The sequence below is a fragment of the Ixodes scapularis genome, unplaced genomic scaffold (genome assembly GCF_016920785.2).
Source record: "Ixodes scapularis isolate PalLabHiFi unplaced genomic scaffold, ASM1692078v2 PGA_scaffold9__187_contigs__length_104089568, whole genome shotgun sequence".
Classification (NCBI taxonomy): domain Eukaryota; kingdom Metazoa; phylum Arthropoda; class Arachnida; order Ixodida; family Ixodidae; genus Ixodes; species Ixodes scapularis.
The window spans coordinates 56,514,640-56,533,876 of record NW_024609884.1 but is presented as its reverse complement, the minus strand read 5'-3'; the positions used below and the strand labels follow the sequence as shown (position 1 = coordinate 56,533,876).

At 47.8% G+C, this 19,237-nt stretch overlaps 1 protein-coding gene across 1 annotated transcript in view; it reads left to right on the top strand.

Moving 5' to 3' along the window:
* The window catches only part of LOC8033259, a 958,536-nt gene that overhangs the window by 867,835 nt on the left and 71,464 nt on the right, over positions 1-19,237 (top strand). Inside the window, exons 18-20 of the mRNA XM_042287366.1 lie at positions 11,760-12,080; positions 15,141-15,290; positions 17,892-18,174. Coding sequence (XP_042143300.1) covers positions 11,760-12,080; positions 15,141-15,290; positions 17,892-18,174 — 754 coding nt within the window. The remainder of the gene's footprint in view (positions 1-11,759; positions 12,081-15,140; positions 15,291-17,891; positions 18,175-19,237) is intronic.

The following is a 19,237-nucleotide window of genomic DNA, read 5'->3' as shown; positions in this document are numbered from 1 at the left end:
GCAAAATGGAACATTTCGGGGGGGGGGGGGGGGGGTGGGGGGGGGGGCCGGGCCATATGGTTCCCCCCCCCCCTGTCTACGTGCCTGACGAGAAGGGGTATTGTAGTTTTACATCTTTATAAAAGGGTGTAGTGCATTATCACACGTTTTAAGAAACGTGTCTAAAAAATCACACATTTTTAAAGGTGTGAGGTTTACACTTTTTTTATAAGGTTCATTGCTACACTTATAAGGGTGTTAGTCATGGGACACCCCACTTACATGTATAAAGGTGTGAAAATGTTTAAAGTGTATATACCTCTAACAGAAGAAAATCTCTTTCATGTGATTACATCGCGTGCCGATGAAATGGTCTGTCGATGACACGTCGTTCGATGAACTGATTTGAGCGCCAATGAGTGACGACTGCCTGTAGAATTTCGGGGAAATAATTCTGCCGGCTGCCGCGAGACTCGACCCTACCCAAGAATTACACCGGTTCTTGTTTGTTTCCCAACATTCTGAATTGTATACCAGCTTATTAGTACCTCTTCGGATATTACAGAAAAAAGCAAAAAAAAAAAAAAAACAACGATGGCAGGCGCAAAAACTCTGACAGCCCGGTTCACAGTCACGTGGGAGACTGACAGGTGCTCGTCAGTCGCCACCATGCCTTGAAAGCTACCGATTCCGAAGAACCGGAGCGCGCAGAGAACTTGTTGTTCCACGGTCATGGTAGACGCGATTGTCCGCCGCCTCGAAGTCCGGGCGCCGAACGAAGCTCGTCGCAGAGTCAACGCACGCACAAGGCTTTCGGTAGCCGATACTGTCGCCGAAAGTCGTCGTCGGGGAGTTGAAAGGCGTCCCTGGTGGTCTCAGTAGCAACGCCGACGGTGGCGGAAGGTAAGCTCGGCCGCAGCATACGGCACCGCCATGTTGACAAAGTTTAACTTCGCCTCGATCCGAAGCGAAGATCTCGAGCTCAAACCACGGCTCTCGCAAAGTTCGGAAACGTCACTTTGACGTCAGCGACAACTTCGACAAACGAGGTTTCTTTTTTACACAAAATTCGGAGGGATTTAAAGCGTCAGCAGGTCGCCTAGGGACAATCTGCAAAGCACTCTTTTAGCTTGGCGTAGGGATGTAGGGACAAACGGGCGCTACGTCATCGGCGAAGCCGTTCAATCAGCGGGGTCCTCGCGCCCCTCACGCGCCGCACGCGCGCCTCGATGAACTTTGCTACATTCTGCCTCTCTCAAAGAAATGAGCGTTCGAATGATTGACACCTTGCTCGGCGCGACGTCAGCGTCGCGAGAGTCCAATTAGCGCGTTCCGCAAACTTCGGGCACAAAGTTGTGCTTGACGAGTTTAGCGACCCTGTTCTTGAGGTGAAAACGAGTATAGACGATTGCAAGCAGGGCAACCCGACTGGTGCGCCATGCGTGCAAGCACGTGTAGCTTGAGCGTGGACGTAGATTCGGCAAGCTTGCAATTGCACGGGCACGCTCGCACGAATAGAGATATGGTAGCGGCCAGTCATTCCATTTGCAATCCTCTATACAACAGCCCCTAACATGTACAAGTCCTCAACTCCTCAACTCACCTCATCGTGCGATCTCCTCAGCGCAGCACGCGCATGTTCGTCGCTTTGAAAAGCTACAAATCACGCGTCATATGCAAGAACACTGAAAATGGAACCGGCCAGGAGCACTTTTGTTTTAAGGTGTTGTCATTTTCTGCTTCCTGTTACAAGCAGCGCGAGCTTTTCACGTAACTAGGGTGCATTTATGTGCGCTTTGCTTAGGGTGGAGACATCTAACCATTTTGTCCCACAGGTTTATTTTTCTTTTTTGCTCAGAAGCGCGTGAAAGAGCGTGTCCCCCTGCACGCGTTTGCGGCGCCTACTGTGCTATGGCGACGTTTTGTTTTCGTCGATTTCTTTGTATTTTCCCCGTGAGCGCGTGCTGTCGGCATCGGGTACTACAAAGGGTGGCACCACCCTATACCCTGTTTCATACTTAGCGTGCAACGCTGTCAAAGTTACTGGCGCGAGCGTGGGGCTTGATCTCGTTGATCATTTGCACGCGTTCTCGCGCAAACAGAACCATAAATGAAGCCACGCGCTCGCACCAGTAGCTTTGACAGCGTTGCACGCTAAGTATGAAACAGAGTATAAGCAGAAGGACATTGAGGCACACGTAACGACCTCACCAACATATGCAGTGTTGGTAAAGGCACGGCCGCTAGCGCGTTGCCTTCTGTGCGCGGGTTCTCGTACAGACAAAAGCATTCGGCTGAACTATAGACTCACGCGCCCGTGTTTTTGTCTGCAGTGTAGAGACCGCTATTCATGGCTTGCGTGTGACGTCACCACCCGTGCTTGTGGTCCTTTTGGGTCATTCCTGTTCTTCACAAAAAAAATTATTTAGGTGGTGTTATATGTATGCTGTAGAAGATCTGCGCTCAGCAACAAGGCCACCAGTGGCCGCTAGTGTGACGTCAATGCAAGCCGTGTAGAGGGTGTATTCACTGGCAGCTATGGGTGCGTGCACGAATGCTGAGCGCCTGCTGACGGCGAGCTTCCAGAGTTATTTTGCAACGTGAATTCCGAACCATCAAGATTGCCGGTTTCCTATTAACACGAGCCCGTTTTGAGCATGCGCTCTAAGCATCGCCCTCACATATGGCGTCCAGTGATTGGCGACGTGAGCGATCGAAAGTGTCGCACTAGTCGACCAGCCACGATTGGCCGAATTCTGACTATGACGTCAGCTAAATGATTTATCATCGACGGAAATGAGCGCAATGTAGGTATTTCAATTTGACGGTGCTGGCAGTGTTGGTTTGAGATCGCAATGATTTCACGCTTCCACCATGCTAATTACAAACACCATCGAACTTGTTGTTCGCAAGGTAATGACGTCAGGAGAAGGACCCATAGGAGGGCGCTACCAAAATATATCTCCGCCAATAGCTTGTTTCACATTATGTTGGGGCAAAGTCGACACTTCCAGCACGAGAATGTTGCTCTGAGCGATGCTTGCACCACAGGAGCGCGCATGTTTGATAGAGGCTGAAAGCTCGGAGCTCGCCCGTGCAATCTCTGCTACGCTCGCACTAATACCGTACTCCCACTAAAACGGCAAATGGAAACAACCGACACCGACGAGCCCCAAGAACGTGCGGCATGCACACGAAGGTACCTTTGGTAGGCTTGCAGCTTCTCGTTGCCCTTGACGTAAACACGAGTGATTGCAAGCCTGCCGAAGCTACCTTCACGTACACGCCGCACGTGCTTGGGGCTGTCAGTGTCGGTGTCGGCTGTTTCTGTTTGTCGCCCCTGTTGTACTCGGGCCTCTGTCAGCACCCCGTGCTACGTTTTTTATTGATGTTATTTTTACTTCAGTACAGAAGGCCCACCGGAGATGCGAGGTCAATGCCAAAGAAAATATGTTCATGGTGTACGCAAGGTCGCATGACGAAAGCAGCTTCAAAAACCGCAAGCTCATTGCTTTCAGGGCGCCGAACGGGCAGTGCAGCCATGGCCTCGTCTCGGAGGCCATGGTGGAACGATTGACTGCCTGGTTTTTATTTGTTTTACAAACACAAAATAATCGTCTGATGGCTCAAAAGAACTGGGGAATAAGCGGAATGATGTACCCACAATACTGCCGAACGGGCAGTATATATTTTTGCTCACATTATAAACGTTCGCACAAGTCGTGGTGGAAAGATCTCGGTGAGTGTGAGACAATACGAGTGACGATGCCAAGATTTCCCACTACAATTTTTGTTTCGAACTAAGAACTGCTTGTCAGTTATAATTTTCTTTTTTAATACCAAGGTATGATAGTATTTTATTTACCGTACGAGGCTGTTAGTGCTAGTCGTAAAAAAAATAAAAATAAAAATACCAATATTAGTTATCTAGAACAGGTTAACGCATCATAAACACGGAGTGCTTTTGAACAGCGAAGTTCAATAGTCTCTTGTATAATGACAAACAGCAAACAAACAAACTCGGGGAAAACTTTGTGTACCAATTTAGAGAAAAAGCTTCCGCGTGCATTGCTTTGATCGGCGATTGGGGTGCGCGAGAGCACAGACGTGCCTCTACTTTTTTCACCGCGGAAGTATAAAAATTAGTTGGCCGGTATAGACCATTTCCAATGTTTACATACTAACACCCGAGCGTGCGATCCTAACAATCTAACACGCGAATGTTCGTTGCTTCGGAAAGTGAGCAAAGCATGCGCCACGCCAGAACACTGAAAATGGTACCAGCCAGAAGTAATTTCTGGAATGGTCTATATAGCTGATTGGAAGCGGGGCGAAGTGCCGCCGCTATGTCTCTTTTCGTGAGGACAAGCCCGTGGAATTGCAAGCTTTCTAAAGCTACGTTAACGCAAACGTAGCACGTGCTTGCACGCATAGTTATACGGCAGCGCCAAGCTATGCGTGCGTCGAAACGAAGCACAGATGCCCCGGTGACTTGTGGCGTAAGCGGCCGTAAGCTTTCGCAACGTCACATAACGTAAGAAAACGGGGCTGTATGAACCAGCCTTTAGTGTTGGCTCTCCGAGTGCTCTGCGGAAGGCACACTTTGTTTAGGAGAAAGTTGAGATGTCTACATGTAAGTACGGTAGGTCATCGTCGCCTCTGCAAGTTTTCTCGTTTAGAAGTGTACCAGCGCAGTTAACATGAGGTCTGACCAGGCGTACGTCGCTCTTTTTAAGGGCCATTCTCAGCTGATCGGCCGCTATAATTGTACTCAAACAAGACTAGGCGGATCGATCTGATTCTCCAACTTCGCCCGGAGCCATCGAAACCCAACACATTCAGCGACTCCCGTCAAGTATCCAGCTCCGCTACTCGAGTCGAACGCAACAAAGCAGCGTCGTTTAGAACGAGCCCTATACCTGACTAGGCTCGGTCCGTTAACCGCCGTGACGTCAACGAACACGGTGACGCAGAAGGAGGGCATCGGGAGAGACCTCCTGATGAAACGCTTGCGGTACCCAGGCGAGGCGTCACCGCTGCGCCGCTGTGCGCGCTGACGAAGCAAACACGCCGAATGTCAAGTGGACCGTGTCAGACGCTTCGAGTGTTTTGCTGCCTCGAACGAGGCGCGTGTGGAGACGCGGGAGAGAGATTTTGTCACGCGCTCTCCCGTAGCGGTCGCGTCAATTACTACACCCCCGAGGCGCAAGGATGCTCTCGGGTGCATTGCCGGCACCGTAACGATTCTTTCTTTTCCTTGTTTGTGCTTCGCGTATGGTGAACCCTGAACAGACGTGACCAGACGGTGCTGGTTTGAATTACGCTTGTGTCGCTGATTAAACAGATTCCGAGCTTCGTTTGCGACTTACAGAGTGCCTTATCCCTTAGTCTTAAAGGGCGATTCACACAGTTGCGTTGAGTCCGACCGAGTGCGGGGGTTACTATGGCAACAGCGGCGTCGGCTCCAACAAAACCGGTTTTTACCCCGTTTTGTTGGAGCCGACGCCGCTGTTGCCATAGCAACCCTCGGTAGGACTCAACGCAAGTGTGTGAAACGCCTCTTATAGACCTTTCTTGTTCACCCTCGTCTCCAACCACGTAGTTGACAAATCCGGTATGCAAGCTGAAAAAGCATTAAAAGAAAGCATTACAACCTGAAACAAGTAAAAGAATATAAAATAGGCAAAACAAGAATGATAGACAGTCACGATTAAAACGTGAGCTTCTCCCAGTGGTGTGGCGGGAGCGGAACGATGTTGTCCCGCATACCGGAAGTTCCGCGATTCAACATGACGGCGCCCGCTTAGAAAAGGTTACATATGGGTGTGCGAATACCGGTTCGAATCGCACTGCGTCGTTCATAACCTTCACAGTAGTGGGGAAAACCGCGACAACCGTTAACGGTGTTAAAGCTGGTGATCACATCGCGCTATTCGATTAGAACCGGTATTCGCATGGGCCTTAGACCGAGGGAACGCTTCTAAACACACGGAAAGCAAGTAGAGAGGAAGTGTGTTTGTATGTGTGAAATGAAAGAGAGCGAGAGGGAGTAGCACGTTCACGAGAAGAGTTCTCTGGCGTACTTGAAGAGATTCATAGATACACTATTCCGCAAAATATTACCTGGCAGCTACCGCTTTGGAAGCCGCTGCGTTTTACGCGGGAGAGGAGACGCCTCTGCGTCTCCTCTGCCGCAGAATACTCGGAGAACCAATCGCCGCAACATACGCAGGACGCTCGGTGGGAAAACGTTTTACCTAAAAATGAATGTTGTGATGTGACCGTAACTATAACGTGAGCGTGTGAACCGTCACACTTAACGTCCTGTCGCAGGCATTACTTTTCTCTTAAGACATTGGGCCGTCCTCTTAATTCGTCGAGCTTCCATAGATTGTATAGTGGTTGTCTCTCCATGCGCACTGCAGGACCACAGATTTGGTTCTCTCTCCATACGCACTGCCACTATTGGTCTACCTAAGTATATGATATGTGGGTATCTGTGCAGTTAGTATCGTTTTTGTAAATATTTGTTTCGTGTTTGTTTTTTTTTATTACGGGAAAGTGTGGAAACAATAAGGGTCGATAATTGTACTTCCCAGACCAAGACAACGAAGCCCCAGTGAGTAATGCGCTTGCATATTTTTACTCTTTTCATCGCAGGCATACTTCCGTGCAAGCTGAGTGCTTGCAGAAACTGCGCCTAATATTTTCATTTAATGGGCCCCAATACTGAACCGTCACGGGGGCTGACGTGAAAGCTAAACTGTGCCTCGTTCTTAGCTCGCTTGGAGCATTGCCACCGACGGAGAAGGTATTCGCGGGATGTCATATTGTTGATCTTTGTTAGCTCAGTAGGCTCAGAACTATAGTGAGCTTGAGAAACGCAGTGCTAAACGAGGTCCAAGCATATTAGTGTCGCTCCGTTGCCAATGAGATTGCGCTGATATCTGAAAAGAACGCCTGCGAACGAATCGCATAGCAAGAATTGGGAACATGGGAAGCCTCGCGCCCTTCGTGAGCTGTCAATGAAATCTATGGATAGTCTGCCAAGAACGAAGATCCCAACTGGGTGAAATGCACGTCGACCGCGCATGATCCTGCATAAGGGACCTAAATGGCAGTAAGACGTTTTGATAGGTTGGTGTATGGCGAAACCCATTCCCGCTGTAGACGAGCATGCTCTGAAATTAGTGATACCTGGTTGAGCCATCAGTAAATATGGCACATCGCCCATGTATCTGGTATGAATCATCCAAAAATTACATCGACAAATAACCGACATTGCAAAAGCGTTTTTTTTTTTTTTTTTTCATTTTCATTTGTTTTTTTCTACATTTTGAAAAAGAGGAAAATTCATAGAGGGCAGATTAGATTTGTAAGAGGAGTGAAACCTGATAGCACTATACTATATAGTGGTGTCATAGTATTGAGCTCTTGATATCTGGAAATTTTTCTAGCTACACGGAAAAATTCATAGAAGGTAGGTTAGATATGTAAAAGAAGTGAAACCCTCTAGCACTATACTAGATTGCGGTGTCATAGAATACTGCTCTTCTTACCTGGAAAGATTTCTAGCCACACGGTTGTCTGCACAGTGATGTTTTAGGCGCCTATAGTTAAGTGTCGTAAGCGCACTCTCATTGGGTGTGTGTCCTTTTCTTTTATTTGTAGAACCAGGTTTAGATAATTACGGGCCTCTGTAATGTTTTCTCATATAGTGGTTGATGGCGGAACGTCAAAACAAGCTCGAAGGGCTTCTGCTTGTATATTAAGAAAAAAATGCATATATTTCTTCTCCAGGATTCCTTGAGTCGAAGAAGGCTATATTTTAGATTCTCTTACAATAACTGTTTGTTGGATATGTAGCAGTGTTGCGCTTGTTACCGAAAATAAGTAACGAAATAGCGTTATCCGTTAGCTTGAAAAAAATCTAACGCGTTACAGACCTCCCTTACCATTTTGCAAATGTAACGAAATACTGTTGTCGTTACTTGCCATGACTAGCGGACGTTACTTCTACGTTGGTTTTTCGGTACTCTGTGTTTCCCTGTTAGTATATAAGAGCTGCTTATAATAAACCGCCTGTATATACTTTGGCAAGAATGCACTTTTTCAGAGTGATTATTTATATATGTATTTATTTATTTATTTATTTTCACTCTGCAGCGCCAGTACCATAAAAACAAACCAGTGGGGTACAGATCACATTTGTACGTTGGAAACTCAACAAGCAGCACAAGCCAGCAACCAACAATATAAATGAACAATTCAAAACAACACAGAATAATAAAATTTCATTAACGCGAAAAATATTAACAATGAAATTCGAGTTCCACTGAGCAGGTTAATAAAAGATTCACTGTCGGCAGGATGTGTAATGTATATCCTCGAGCATGTGACGCTTCGCGAGCGCGATTCGGACATCTAAAATGTGCAGTCCTCAACACATTTAGCTACCCCAGCTTGTTTGCCTGGACTCGGCAGGATGTGTAATGTATATCCCAGAACACGTGACGCTTTGCAAGCGCGATTGGTAGAACTGAAAAGAGCGGCCCGATGCATGCAACTAACGGACGCAAAATAGACCTCTTCGTGTAATCAAACTTAATCCGGTAAATCAAACCTTATCTTATTCTTTCACGAACCAACGTTGCATTTCCAATTAACGACACGTCAGCACTCCACCATCGCTAACACACTTGTTTTGGTTCAAAGCGTGGGAACGTCAACGCTTCCAAACTTAAAGTTTATGCTTTTTGTTGTTGACATAACGATAATTTATTTGTTTTGAAAGGAACGATGTAACCGGCTGGAGTAGCTAGGGACGCTGAGGCTTAGGGGTTCCGCGCCAGCGATAGTCTGGCTCTTTTTGGGCCCGGTCGAGGGAACCTTCAAATTGTCTTCCGAAAAAGTGTAAAATGGCGCCGCGTATACATAGGTTTGTTGGGGTTTTTCTTCCATTTTTACGCAGTGTACAGAATAAAAATGATATCGTTTTCAAACAAAAATACGGCCATTTTTAATCACAAGTAACGAGTAACGGGTAGCGTAATTTGATAGGAGATACCGCAAAATAATAACGACATTACTTTATTCGTTAGTCATTTGGGATTCTAACGAGTACGTTAGTAAAAAAACAACTAACGCGTTACCAGTAACGTCGTTACTTGTAACGCGTTACTTCCAACGCGGATATGTAGCTTCGCAAGAACAAAATAGCTCCAGGTGGACCCACTTATGAGGCGTACAAAGATAATAAATGTTCTTTAAGGTCCATCAGGTGGGAAATTCAACTAACGCGTATGCCTATATCAAAACTCATAGGAAGAGATCGTTGATGCTTAATGTTAGTAGCTGAACGCTGCTTCTAGGGCTAAGAGCTTATATCACCATTAATATCATTAATGTGGAAAAATGGTTTCATACGATATCTGCGTGATGAGAACCACCACATAGCCCGTAGGTAGCCAAGGATAAACAAAACCACGCTTTCATACTATTGACTGGGACACCGAATTTGCCATGACTGATTTTATATATATATATTTTTATGCCACTATGAGCAGCTTCATCGAGAGCCGATCAACGGTCAAAAATGCCCCCTGAGGGAGGGACCCTTCTGTGCGCTCCCACCAAAAAAATTAAACGAAGACACTTAAGACTGCTTACGTGTAGGAATGCGAAAACATGCCTACACGCAGCGCATTCCCACAAGCAGTGCGCAGTCCGCCACATCTTCCTTTTTCACACTGCTCTCCGGAGGTGACATCAGGCTCCCCGACTGCGCAGGCGCGGCGTCCCGCCGGCTCCACGGCTTCCGTGACGATGCATCTGCGTTGCTGTGCTTTGGGACAATGGGAATTCCGGTGCCGTTTTCGCTGCTACAGACAACGGCTACAGAAAACGCCGGGTTCGCTCCATGGGGCAGTTAATGCTCTCGCATTAACTGCCGCATTAAAAAAAATATAAACTTTTTAGAACATTTTTTTTTTTTTAGCGACTAATTAAAATTTGAGGTTATCGTTTCTGAACCCGTGCGCCCACGTGCCCTCCTCCACGCTAAATGTCGTGTGGCCAAAAGTGACGCTTCCCTGCTCCCTCGCGGTTCAAACAAGGAATCAACCACACATGCGCGCAGCGTCGAGGCGAAGTCGCCGGAACGGTAGTTACCCCTCCGACACCTCGGCCGATCAAACACCCCTCCTCACTCCTGCGGAGACGTGACCACTTGTTAGTCGTCTGTTGGGCATGCGGGGAAGATTGGTCTCTCCGTCATTTGCAGTACACGCGCGCCTTGCCCGACAGCATGGCCGGAGAACTCTTCGCCGCTTGACCGTTGACGTGATGTCCATAGCGAGCGGGAGCCGGTACAAGATCGGTAAGATAGAAGGTCGCGATTAAAGCGGTCACTGTGTTGCAGTCGAGAGGCAGTCACGGACAGCTCGGGACTCTGCGTACGGCACTGACGATGGCGCGGAAAACTGGCGGAGGTGGTGGTCCTTCACTCAGCAGCGTGCTGGGATGCGGTCTCAGTGTGGGCACAGAGAAAGAAGGGGTTATTTTTATGGAAAGTAGCGCAATCTACAAGTCCTGAGAGATGCTCGCCTTCACGTTCTCAGACGCGGGCGGGCTGCAGGTGAGAACTCTCTCGGAGAATGGAAAACGCTCTTTCTGTCCGCGTGGCTGTTGCATTGCTTACTTGGCTTGATTGCTTTCGGCCATGTGAGAGATTTTGATCGAGAGCCGTCTCCTTTAAACTGGAGCGAGCGTACCGGGTGCTTTCGGCGAAAATGTATAGCCGGCGCGCGGAGAAATAATCCTAGTTGCTAAGCCGTTGTTTCAGATGGAGAAAAACACGCTTCTAGCGGCGGCCAGTATTCTGGACGAAGCGGGGGTTTATTCTCCAACGGAGGCGCGCAACATCTGGGCTTTGCTTTGTGTGCGGGTATTTGCGGAAGCGAGAGACGTCAGAAAAGGGCGTCTGTGCGTGCTAGAATGCCATCCAAACAAGCGCATGTTGAGAAGGGTTCCTCCCTCAGGAGGGGAGCATTCTTGACCGCTGATCGGCTCTCGATGAGGCTGCTCATCTGCATATAGTCCCCACGCTACCCCACCAAACTGCGCTCTTCGTGCACGGATGGTAAGTTCCCCGAAAACTCTGTTGGCCTTTGTGCCCCACGGGTTCCGCTTGCAGATGTCTTCCTGTTTTAGCGCGGGATACTTCGTCTTAGAAAACCCCTTTGCGCCACTTTCTCGAGATATATTTTGCCTCTCTTAGGCACCCATGACGGAACATTGAAGAAGGGCAAGCTAGATATAGCGGTGAACTGCTCCTCGATTCTGATTCTGTTTCCGTTTGTTGCGGAAAACCTTTGTAACGTGTATCGAAAGGAAGTTCACTAAAACCGCGCTTAGATTAAGTTTGATAATATTATAATAAGCACAAAGCAGCTTGGAGAATGCCAAGATAGTTTCATTTGTGAGAACCTTATTATCACTATATGTGGCTTCCCTATGCACGTCTTTGGTTATCAATGACTTGGTACTGTGACTGTCTTTTTGTTTGGAAGTCAGGGTTCCTTCCCATGTGTGATATATTTGCTATTTCGACATTTACGTCCCTTTAAAACTAAATTTAGACCAGTTTGTACTCTCAAAAAGGCCACAGTTCAGCTTTCCAATTGTGTTGGCTCTTTGTCGCCGGTCGTCGTCATGCGCTCCCTTCTAAACCGCCTTGTGACTAGTCCATTCCAAGTGTTTGTCGCTTATGTCCTCTGCAGGAGAGCGTGATCGCCGAACTCCCTGGTACCGCTGAAGGCAGTAGGATGTCCTCGGGAGACGCTGATGACAGCCACAATGATTCATCGGACAGCGGTGGCGGTGGTGACGGAACCGGCGGCAGCGGCGGTGGGACTCCGACTTCCACCTGCCGACTCTCCGGGCGCTTCGCCCGAGCGGTGCCCAAGCGCCGGTCGCTCATCCTGCGACCTTTCATGGGCTCCGAGGGCAACAAGTCGCCCACGATGGCGCACAACACCAAGTACAAAGATTGCCTGCCGCCTGCGTACCACTCCACCAAGAACATGATCAAGACCATCAAGGTACTCGGATACCGTACTCGCTTGTCGCGGTCCGATGGAGCGCCGACTGGGAACCCGTCAAGTTAATAGCTGCTTGTCTTCGAAAAATTAAACGCGTTTAGATACTATAGGAGTTAAGCTAATTACAACGCTCGAGTAACTTCCTGACCTAAAGCGAAAAAGATCTACAGTTGAATGTTTAATAGGATGTTTCGCTGACTAAATGCTCCTGCGCAGATAGCATCTTTTAATGCAGCCATTATCTTGGTCTTGCTATTCGAATGGCTCGTCCCTTCCGTCGTTCGCAGTGACCAGTTTTTGGCGGCCACGATAGGGATGTCTATGAACGAGCTTCCCCGTGGTCGTCCTACACTCAAATTCTGATAGCCTCTATGAGGAGCACCCGGAAATCATGGGGATATGAGCACTACGCGTTATTTGGTTGCTTGTGCATCGTATTACAATGAGAACTTGCACGTAAAATTCAAATAATATCGTTCAGATATTTCGACCACTCTTGATATAAGCTGGCAAAATTGGCGCCTGCAACTGGTGCGTCGAAATTTTTGTAAAGTGTGTACCTTGAACGTTTTACTTTGAGGTATTTCCGAAGCGTACCTAAATTTTTGTAAAATATGATACGAAAATTTCTGACATTTGCATGGCAGGCTGAGACGCAACAGCGTCGGCTATAATGGCAGGTGTGCTTTTTATTTATTTAACGGGAAGTTTAATTACACAGGTTAGCTCAGGTTATCATCAAGATCATTATTCCTCGCTAACGCAGCATTGCTTTCCGACCATCTGCGTCTTAGGCCGCCGCTCAAATTGAAAGGGATTTTATTCTCATTTTGAAGATGCACAGACCTACACTTTGAAATTTTACTAAGTTAAACCGACCGCTAAAGTACATCTTTCACTAAACTTTCAGCTCATTCGTTAGAGGCTTCGATTTAAGAAGAACAAAAAAATATTTTCCTAAAATTTCAAAGGAACGCGGTAGAGAAGGCCTCCAGTGGAGAATAAAAACAACACAGAATAACACAGAATATATGGGCGGGCCGGTGAACTTTCAAAAAACCCGAGAGCGAGGGAAAAAAAAAGGCCGTCCCCATTTTTGTTTTTCAGTCTCGGGCCTTCACGACGTTCCAGTGGAGGCTTTTTCCCTCGTGTTTTTCCATTGTTTGGTTCATTTGACAGCAGTTTAAATCTCTGAGCGAAGCTGTATTTCTTTGAGCCGCAGGCGAAACCTTATTTCTGGGATTTTTTTCAAGCAGACTTTCCGAAATGTCTGCGTCTATAGACCAACACGTGGCCCTGACGTCACACAGCTACGGTGGCGCTGTTGACAGCCTAGCGCATGCGGAGACGCTTCACTTGACGTGAATTTGGTTTCTGCGCACGCGCAGTGCCCACACCATGGTGTGGGCAAACGCGGACTCGTATGGAAACAGCGTGTCGGTCTATGCTTTTCAGTAACGCACTTCAAACACCAACCATTTATCTTCCAGATGGGCGAGTGATATCGCGTTCCACTGGTTACATGTATATGCCGTATCAGTGGCAGACGAGTCGTACATTTATTTATTTATTTATTTTTTTTACGTGCGAGACTGTCAAAGCGTGATAACACTTTTCTTCTTCCCTGAGTAAACTTATTAAATAACTATTAATCATTGGCCGTCCGAGTGCACGGCAAATCAGCATACTTGCAATCAGTGAACACTGACACTGTAGCTTACTGAGTATAAATCGTTTATGGTGCTTTCTGATTATTTGAAGAACCATTCATGTAGGCTTAATCGCCAAAATTCCAAGGGATAAAACAAGGATTCTGGTAATGGCTGTGAAAAAATGTCATACCCCTCAAACAATTACCGTGCTCATGGCAATAAGTTGCACACCAGATAAAGGCTCGATATGCAATACCATAGGCAGCGCAATCATTTCTTTGGAAACTTCTTACGTTCAGGTGGTGTCGCAATTGGCTTCTGTGCTCCGAGTTTTCACTAGTATTTTTCAGTGCGACTGACTGCTTAAACGTTTCGTCCGAAAATCTGAGTAGTGTAAAAGTCTCAAGTAACTAAAGAGACATGTACATCTTGATATGTGTGTTTTTATTTTATTTTACCTTTTGATAAAAGCGTTTGTTTTTCTTTAATGATTTAGGTGTATAGACCGTATATTCTACCTCCTACATTTTTTTATTTTTTCACTTTTCTTACTTTGACTAGAGCAATGTAAAAATTCTGAATCGACTTCATTAATGTCTATATGGTGTTGCCCTTTATCACGGGCACTTTCATTATCAAACGTGGTCTTTAAAGAGGAAATAATAAATAATCGAAAATATGTAAATCACTGAACCGGACTTGATCGAATGAATCAGTCTACGAAGCCGCCGAAAAACCAAATCTTTGGGGGAGCCGGGATGTGAACTCCGGGTCTCCAAATATCCGGTCGGATATGCGAATCACAACATCACTCCGTCTTGTCTTTCTGGCATTTTTTATCTGTTTTATTAATGCACCGAAACGATGTGTATCCAATCAGTGGTGTTCTGGAAGCACACGCCACCGCGTGGAACGAAAATTCCTCGCACTGTTTGTCTCGTCCGGTTCAAGGCAGAGGTAGATTTATGGAGGGGGGGGGGGGGGGGGGGGGGGCGACCGCCTTTTCCCCTAAATCCGCCTTTTCCCCACCCCAATTTTAATTAAAAAAAAAAAAAAACTGATGTACACCGGGCAAAAGTTCAGTTTTTGGTGACATAACAAATATTGGGTCAACAAAATAGACATGGGCAATGTTCCTGTCGTAACGTCATATCTCAGCAGACCTCCCCCTCCCCCCCCCCCCCCCCCTCCCCCATCCCATAGCCTGACCCATAAATCCGCCCCTGGTTCTAAGATCAGATTATCCTAGAACCGGATTGTGTCGGTCCAGCCGTGTTTAGTGCATTCGGGTGTGGTTACAAGGCCTGATGTATGTATTGCTGGAGTCTTACAGATAATGGATGTTTAGCAGAGTAGGACATCACGAGCAGCACCAACTTATACTTGTTTTTGATTGGAATCTCTTCAGGAGCAGAGAAGAAAGCTGTTCCATTCGCCGCTCTACGAGAGCGAAATCCACTTGAAAAAGCTGTACATTCAAACCTGCAAGCGGCTGCCCGTCTATGGCTGTCGCCTCTTCCAGGTCAAGGAACTTCTAAGGGGCAAGACAAAGAAGCGGGTAAGCATCTAACACATCCGAATAGCTCGTTTTTGAGGCTAAATTACGGGTCCTGTAACTTAGCCCAACAAAGATGTCGGTTCCCTCGGTGGGAATTTCCAACGAGCCTTTTCAATGACGCGGTATTCTTTACAGAGGCACTTTGAGGTGGATGCCTGGATGCTACGCGCATCGTCATGCGGTCATTAGGCTCCCATAAGTGTCTCCCTTCTAAGCTCGAGTCTGAGCTCCATGCCCCAACCCAAACCCCAAATTTGTTCGATATATTTGGGGTCTTTGAAACCGCCTCAGCCAGCTCTGATCATCCACCCGAACCAGAAGACCCTGTGCGGTATGCGGCGTGCAGGGTGTACGCACTCGTGTCGAGCAGAGAGCCCATGCGTGGCTGCGCCTTGCGAGGTGCGATCCGAGTCACGTGCAAATTCGCCGCCTCCTTCTGCGAAGCCGTCCGCGTGCACGGGGCGTCCTTGGTCCATCTGTCTTCGTTAATGACGCGTCGAGCCTCTCATCCGAGGCTAATTATCGGGATCCAGCGCTGTTGTTCTTGCGTGCAGAGAACGCATCCGCTGTCGCATCTGAGTGTGCCGCACAGCGTTTAGCCTCTGCGCGCGTCCAGCCAAGCTTGGCAGGCGATGTGTTCCCAGCCGGTACCTCTTCCGGACCGAGGCAGGAGCGCGCGTCTGCTCAGTGCCACGCTCCTATTTGGACTGGTTTTCCTTTCGCGAACAACCTGAATTGCTCCCTTAACCCAGCCGGACGAAGAAGTAAGTTCTCGTGGTTTCAAGGTCCTCGCTAACTCTCCCGCGACTCTTCCATGGCTGCTTGCGTACGACCAATCTCTCTCCAGTCGCCGTTAATGTTAGATTTCCCTCTCGAAAGGCTGCTTGCAGCAGCGCTCTCGCGTGCATAGGCGTGAGAGCGTATAGTAGCTGTCTAAACTGTTTCATGTTTTCCGGGCTCACTATTTTGCGGAAAGAACGCGCAATTTCTAGCGTCAATGCTGTGACGCGTCTGGGCCTGTTCTTGGTGGCCAGACTTGTTTTTACTTTCTAATCTACAGTTTTTCATGACTTGATTGAACTTTCGCGTGTAGCTAGTAAGCTACAAAAATACTTTCCAAGCAGAGTTTTACGAGCATACGTCGGCGTAGATTTCTATGGAACAAGGGCGTGCATATTATAGGAACGCAGCCGCTTATCTGTCTTTGTACGTACCTATCTGTTCCATGCTTTTATTCTAGAGATTCCCACTGGACGCAACCTTTAACAGTGGCTTGTCCTGGGAGCTAGTAGCTCTCTCCCTAATGCCGCCTTTTCTCATTCATTAATACCCACGTCTCAGCTTCTTTAATGCTAGCTCAGCATTGTAATCAAAACAGCTGAGCGTTTCTCGTGATAATAATAATGCATGTTCGTTCTAGTGGTACGCTATCTGTATTCCGTTAAAAAGGTAGCTATGAAGTTTTCTTTTTTTTTTAACTAGTTTAATTTTATTGTGGGTGCAACAATTGTTTTTAATGAATCGCAGTCGACACTATTGAGTAATCTTCACAGGATCCACCTAATTTGTGTCAATGTATAAAAAAGACGACTTTTTTTTTTATTTAAAAATTCAAACAACGCTGTGCGTGTTTTCTTTCTACGTGGATACAGTTTTAAGCGCAAGCAAAGCCACCCCTCAGCCAAACTAGAAAAACCGGCTTTAAAAATTCTGGAGGCAGCTCATTTCAGTATACTTCGTCTCGCTGTTTACAGCCGATTTCATTAGTCAGGATTAAATTACGCCTCTTGTATTAATTGAGAAGGAGATATAGGCGATTGTGTGGTGCGTGTCGTGTGCGATGCACTATGCACTGTGGAGTTGAAAGTCAAGGGTTTATTTGGTGCTTTCACTTTGGTGATTTATGCACCCTCTAGATCTAGCAGCACACATTTTTCAAGCTGAATTGGTTGATCCAAAGCAAAAGACGGGAATTGCATTTGCCATATAAACAGGTCTTCGATCGGCGGATTTTACGTTGTCTTAATCACTTCCGATGCATACAAACACCACTCTTCTTACAAGCTGAGTGTCAATAAAAGATGAGCTCGAATATTGATGAGAGGAACGGCATCGACGTAAGAAGCGGGCCATAACGAATCACATTGCGATTTCCCGCGGAAAGTGTTTGCAAAGAGAACTATCGACGGCATGTCCGAAAAGAACAGCGGAAATCGAACCTAGGGATTATCGACGAGGCTGCCCTATGGCATTGGACGCATCGGCGTTGCACGGTAGCTAATTTTGGATTTTCCGTAACGACACCTGCCTCGGCATGGCCTCCAAAACGACGCGCAGCTTATGCGGGCCTCCCTTCCCGTCGGACACAACTATGCGTCTAATCGTTCGTCGCGCTGTCCTGTAGGCACACGCCCTGCTAAAGAACGACGTCCCTTCGCCAAGTGACGTGCGCGAAGCTGACTGCGCAGCCGCGGTGCGAGCTCGTCGGTGCGTTGGTTCAGATCCGGTCGCTGATGGGATCTACACATGCAACGCGAGGCGCACTCCCGCGCTATCACCCGAACCAGAGCTCGGGGCTAAGTTCGGCCGTTCTTCCGACAGGCGAACCGGGTCCTGGCTATCGGCATCGAGAAGATCGTGCTCCTAGACGACAAGACACTGGCTGTGAGCAAGTGGCAAGACACCGCTGAATTGCTGCAGTGGCGCACCGGCGGGGGCCGAGCGCACGACCGATTGGTGCTCGAGTTCCGGGGCTCCAAGTGGGCCTTCGTAGCGACTCACTCTCTGCGCTCCATCAGCACCGTGCTCTGGGAGATCATGCAGGACCTCGACGCCCGCTTCCTTGACGAGCAACTCATCACCACGCGTGAGGAGCTCGACAAAGGTGCGTGCCTTGTGGCCAACCACGGTCTAGGCTTTCCGTAGTTCTAGATTCGCTGGCAATTTTGGAAGAACGGGGAGGTGTCTGGATTGTCCTAAAGTCACTAGTTTGTCTTACCTTCAGCGCGAGCTGGAGGTAAGACAAACTAGTGATCTTTACCGCGCGAGCGTGCCCGTCTGGTCTGCATGGCGTGCACAAAGGGCACGGAGCTCGTGCTTGAAGGCAATACATATGAAAGCTATTATCTCTTAAGCCGCAGTCGCACATGCCTAATACAGTGTTTGTCGCAGACATGACGACAGTCAAGCATGTTTGAAACATATCCGCTTCATACATGCTTCGAAAATGTTTGCAGACAGTTCTGGTGTGCCCAGTGTGACCGTCAAGACCTCGGACAGTGTCTGCACACTGCCTCTTTTGCACGATATGTATTAGCAGTGTTACCGCGGCTTTATGTTCTTAATTTGTTGCAGTGACACTTCTGGCTCGAAGGGCTAAACATAAATGGACAGAAGAGAGAGCGTTTACCTTTTGCATTCTGTCTAGATATATCATTTAGGACAATGTTGCTACTTAATAGAACTTCCTCCATGAGCTCTCGTGTTGGCCCTTTTGAGCACATTTGTTTTTATTGCGTATTTTTGAACTTAATGTTCCTAAAGCTCCTCAATATAGGAAAGTGACGCCAACCTCCTCTCCATAAAGGGAGACCCTTCCCTCCCTCTTTCCTCCCCGGGCAGACGACGCCAATAGTGAACGTGGCCTTGTAAATAACGGGGCCGTAGTACCGAATATTCCACGTGAGCCTAAGGAAGTGAGCGCGGGGCACGGATTCGATACGAGTGCTGCGTCAGCGCCTGACACTCGTCTTCAATCAGCGAGGACTCTCGTCCACCCCGCTTCGCACGGCGTGACGCTCAGAAATGGCCACTGATATACCGGCCGTGTTGCACTAATTTCAGCGCTACGTAGTGTCGCGGGAACGAATTTGGCCCCTCGTAGTATGCGCAAACCAACCGATGTGCAAAGGTTCAGAAAACAATTTGGGGGTGAGGGTGTTGGAAAG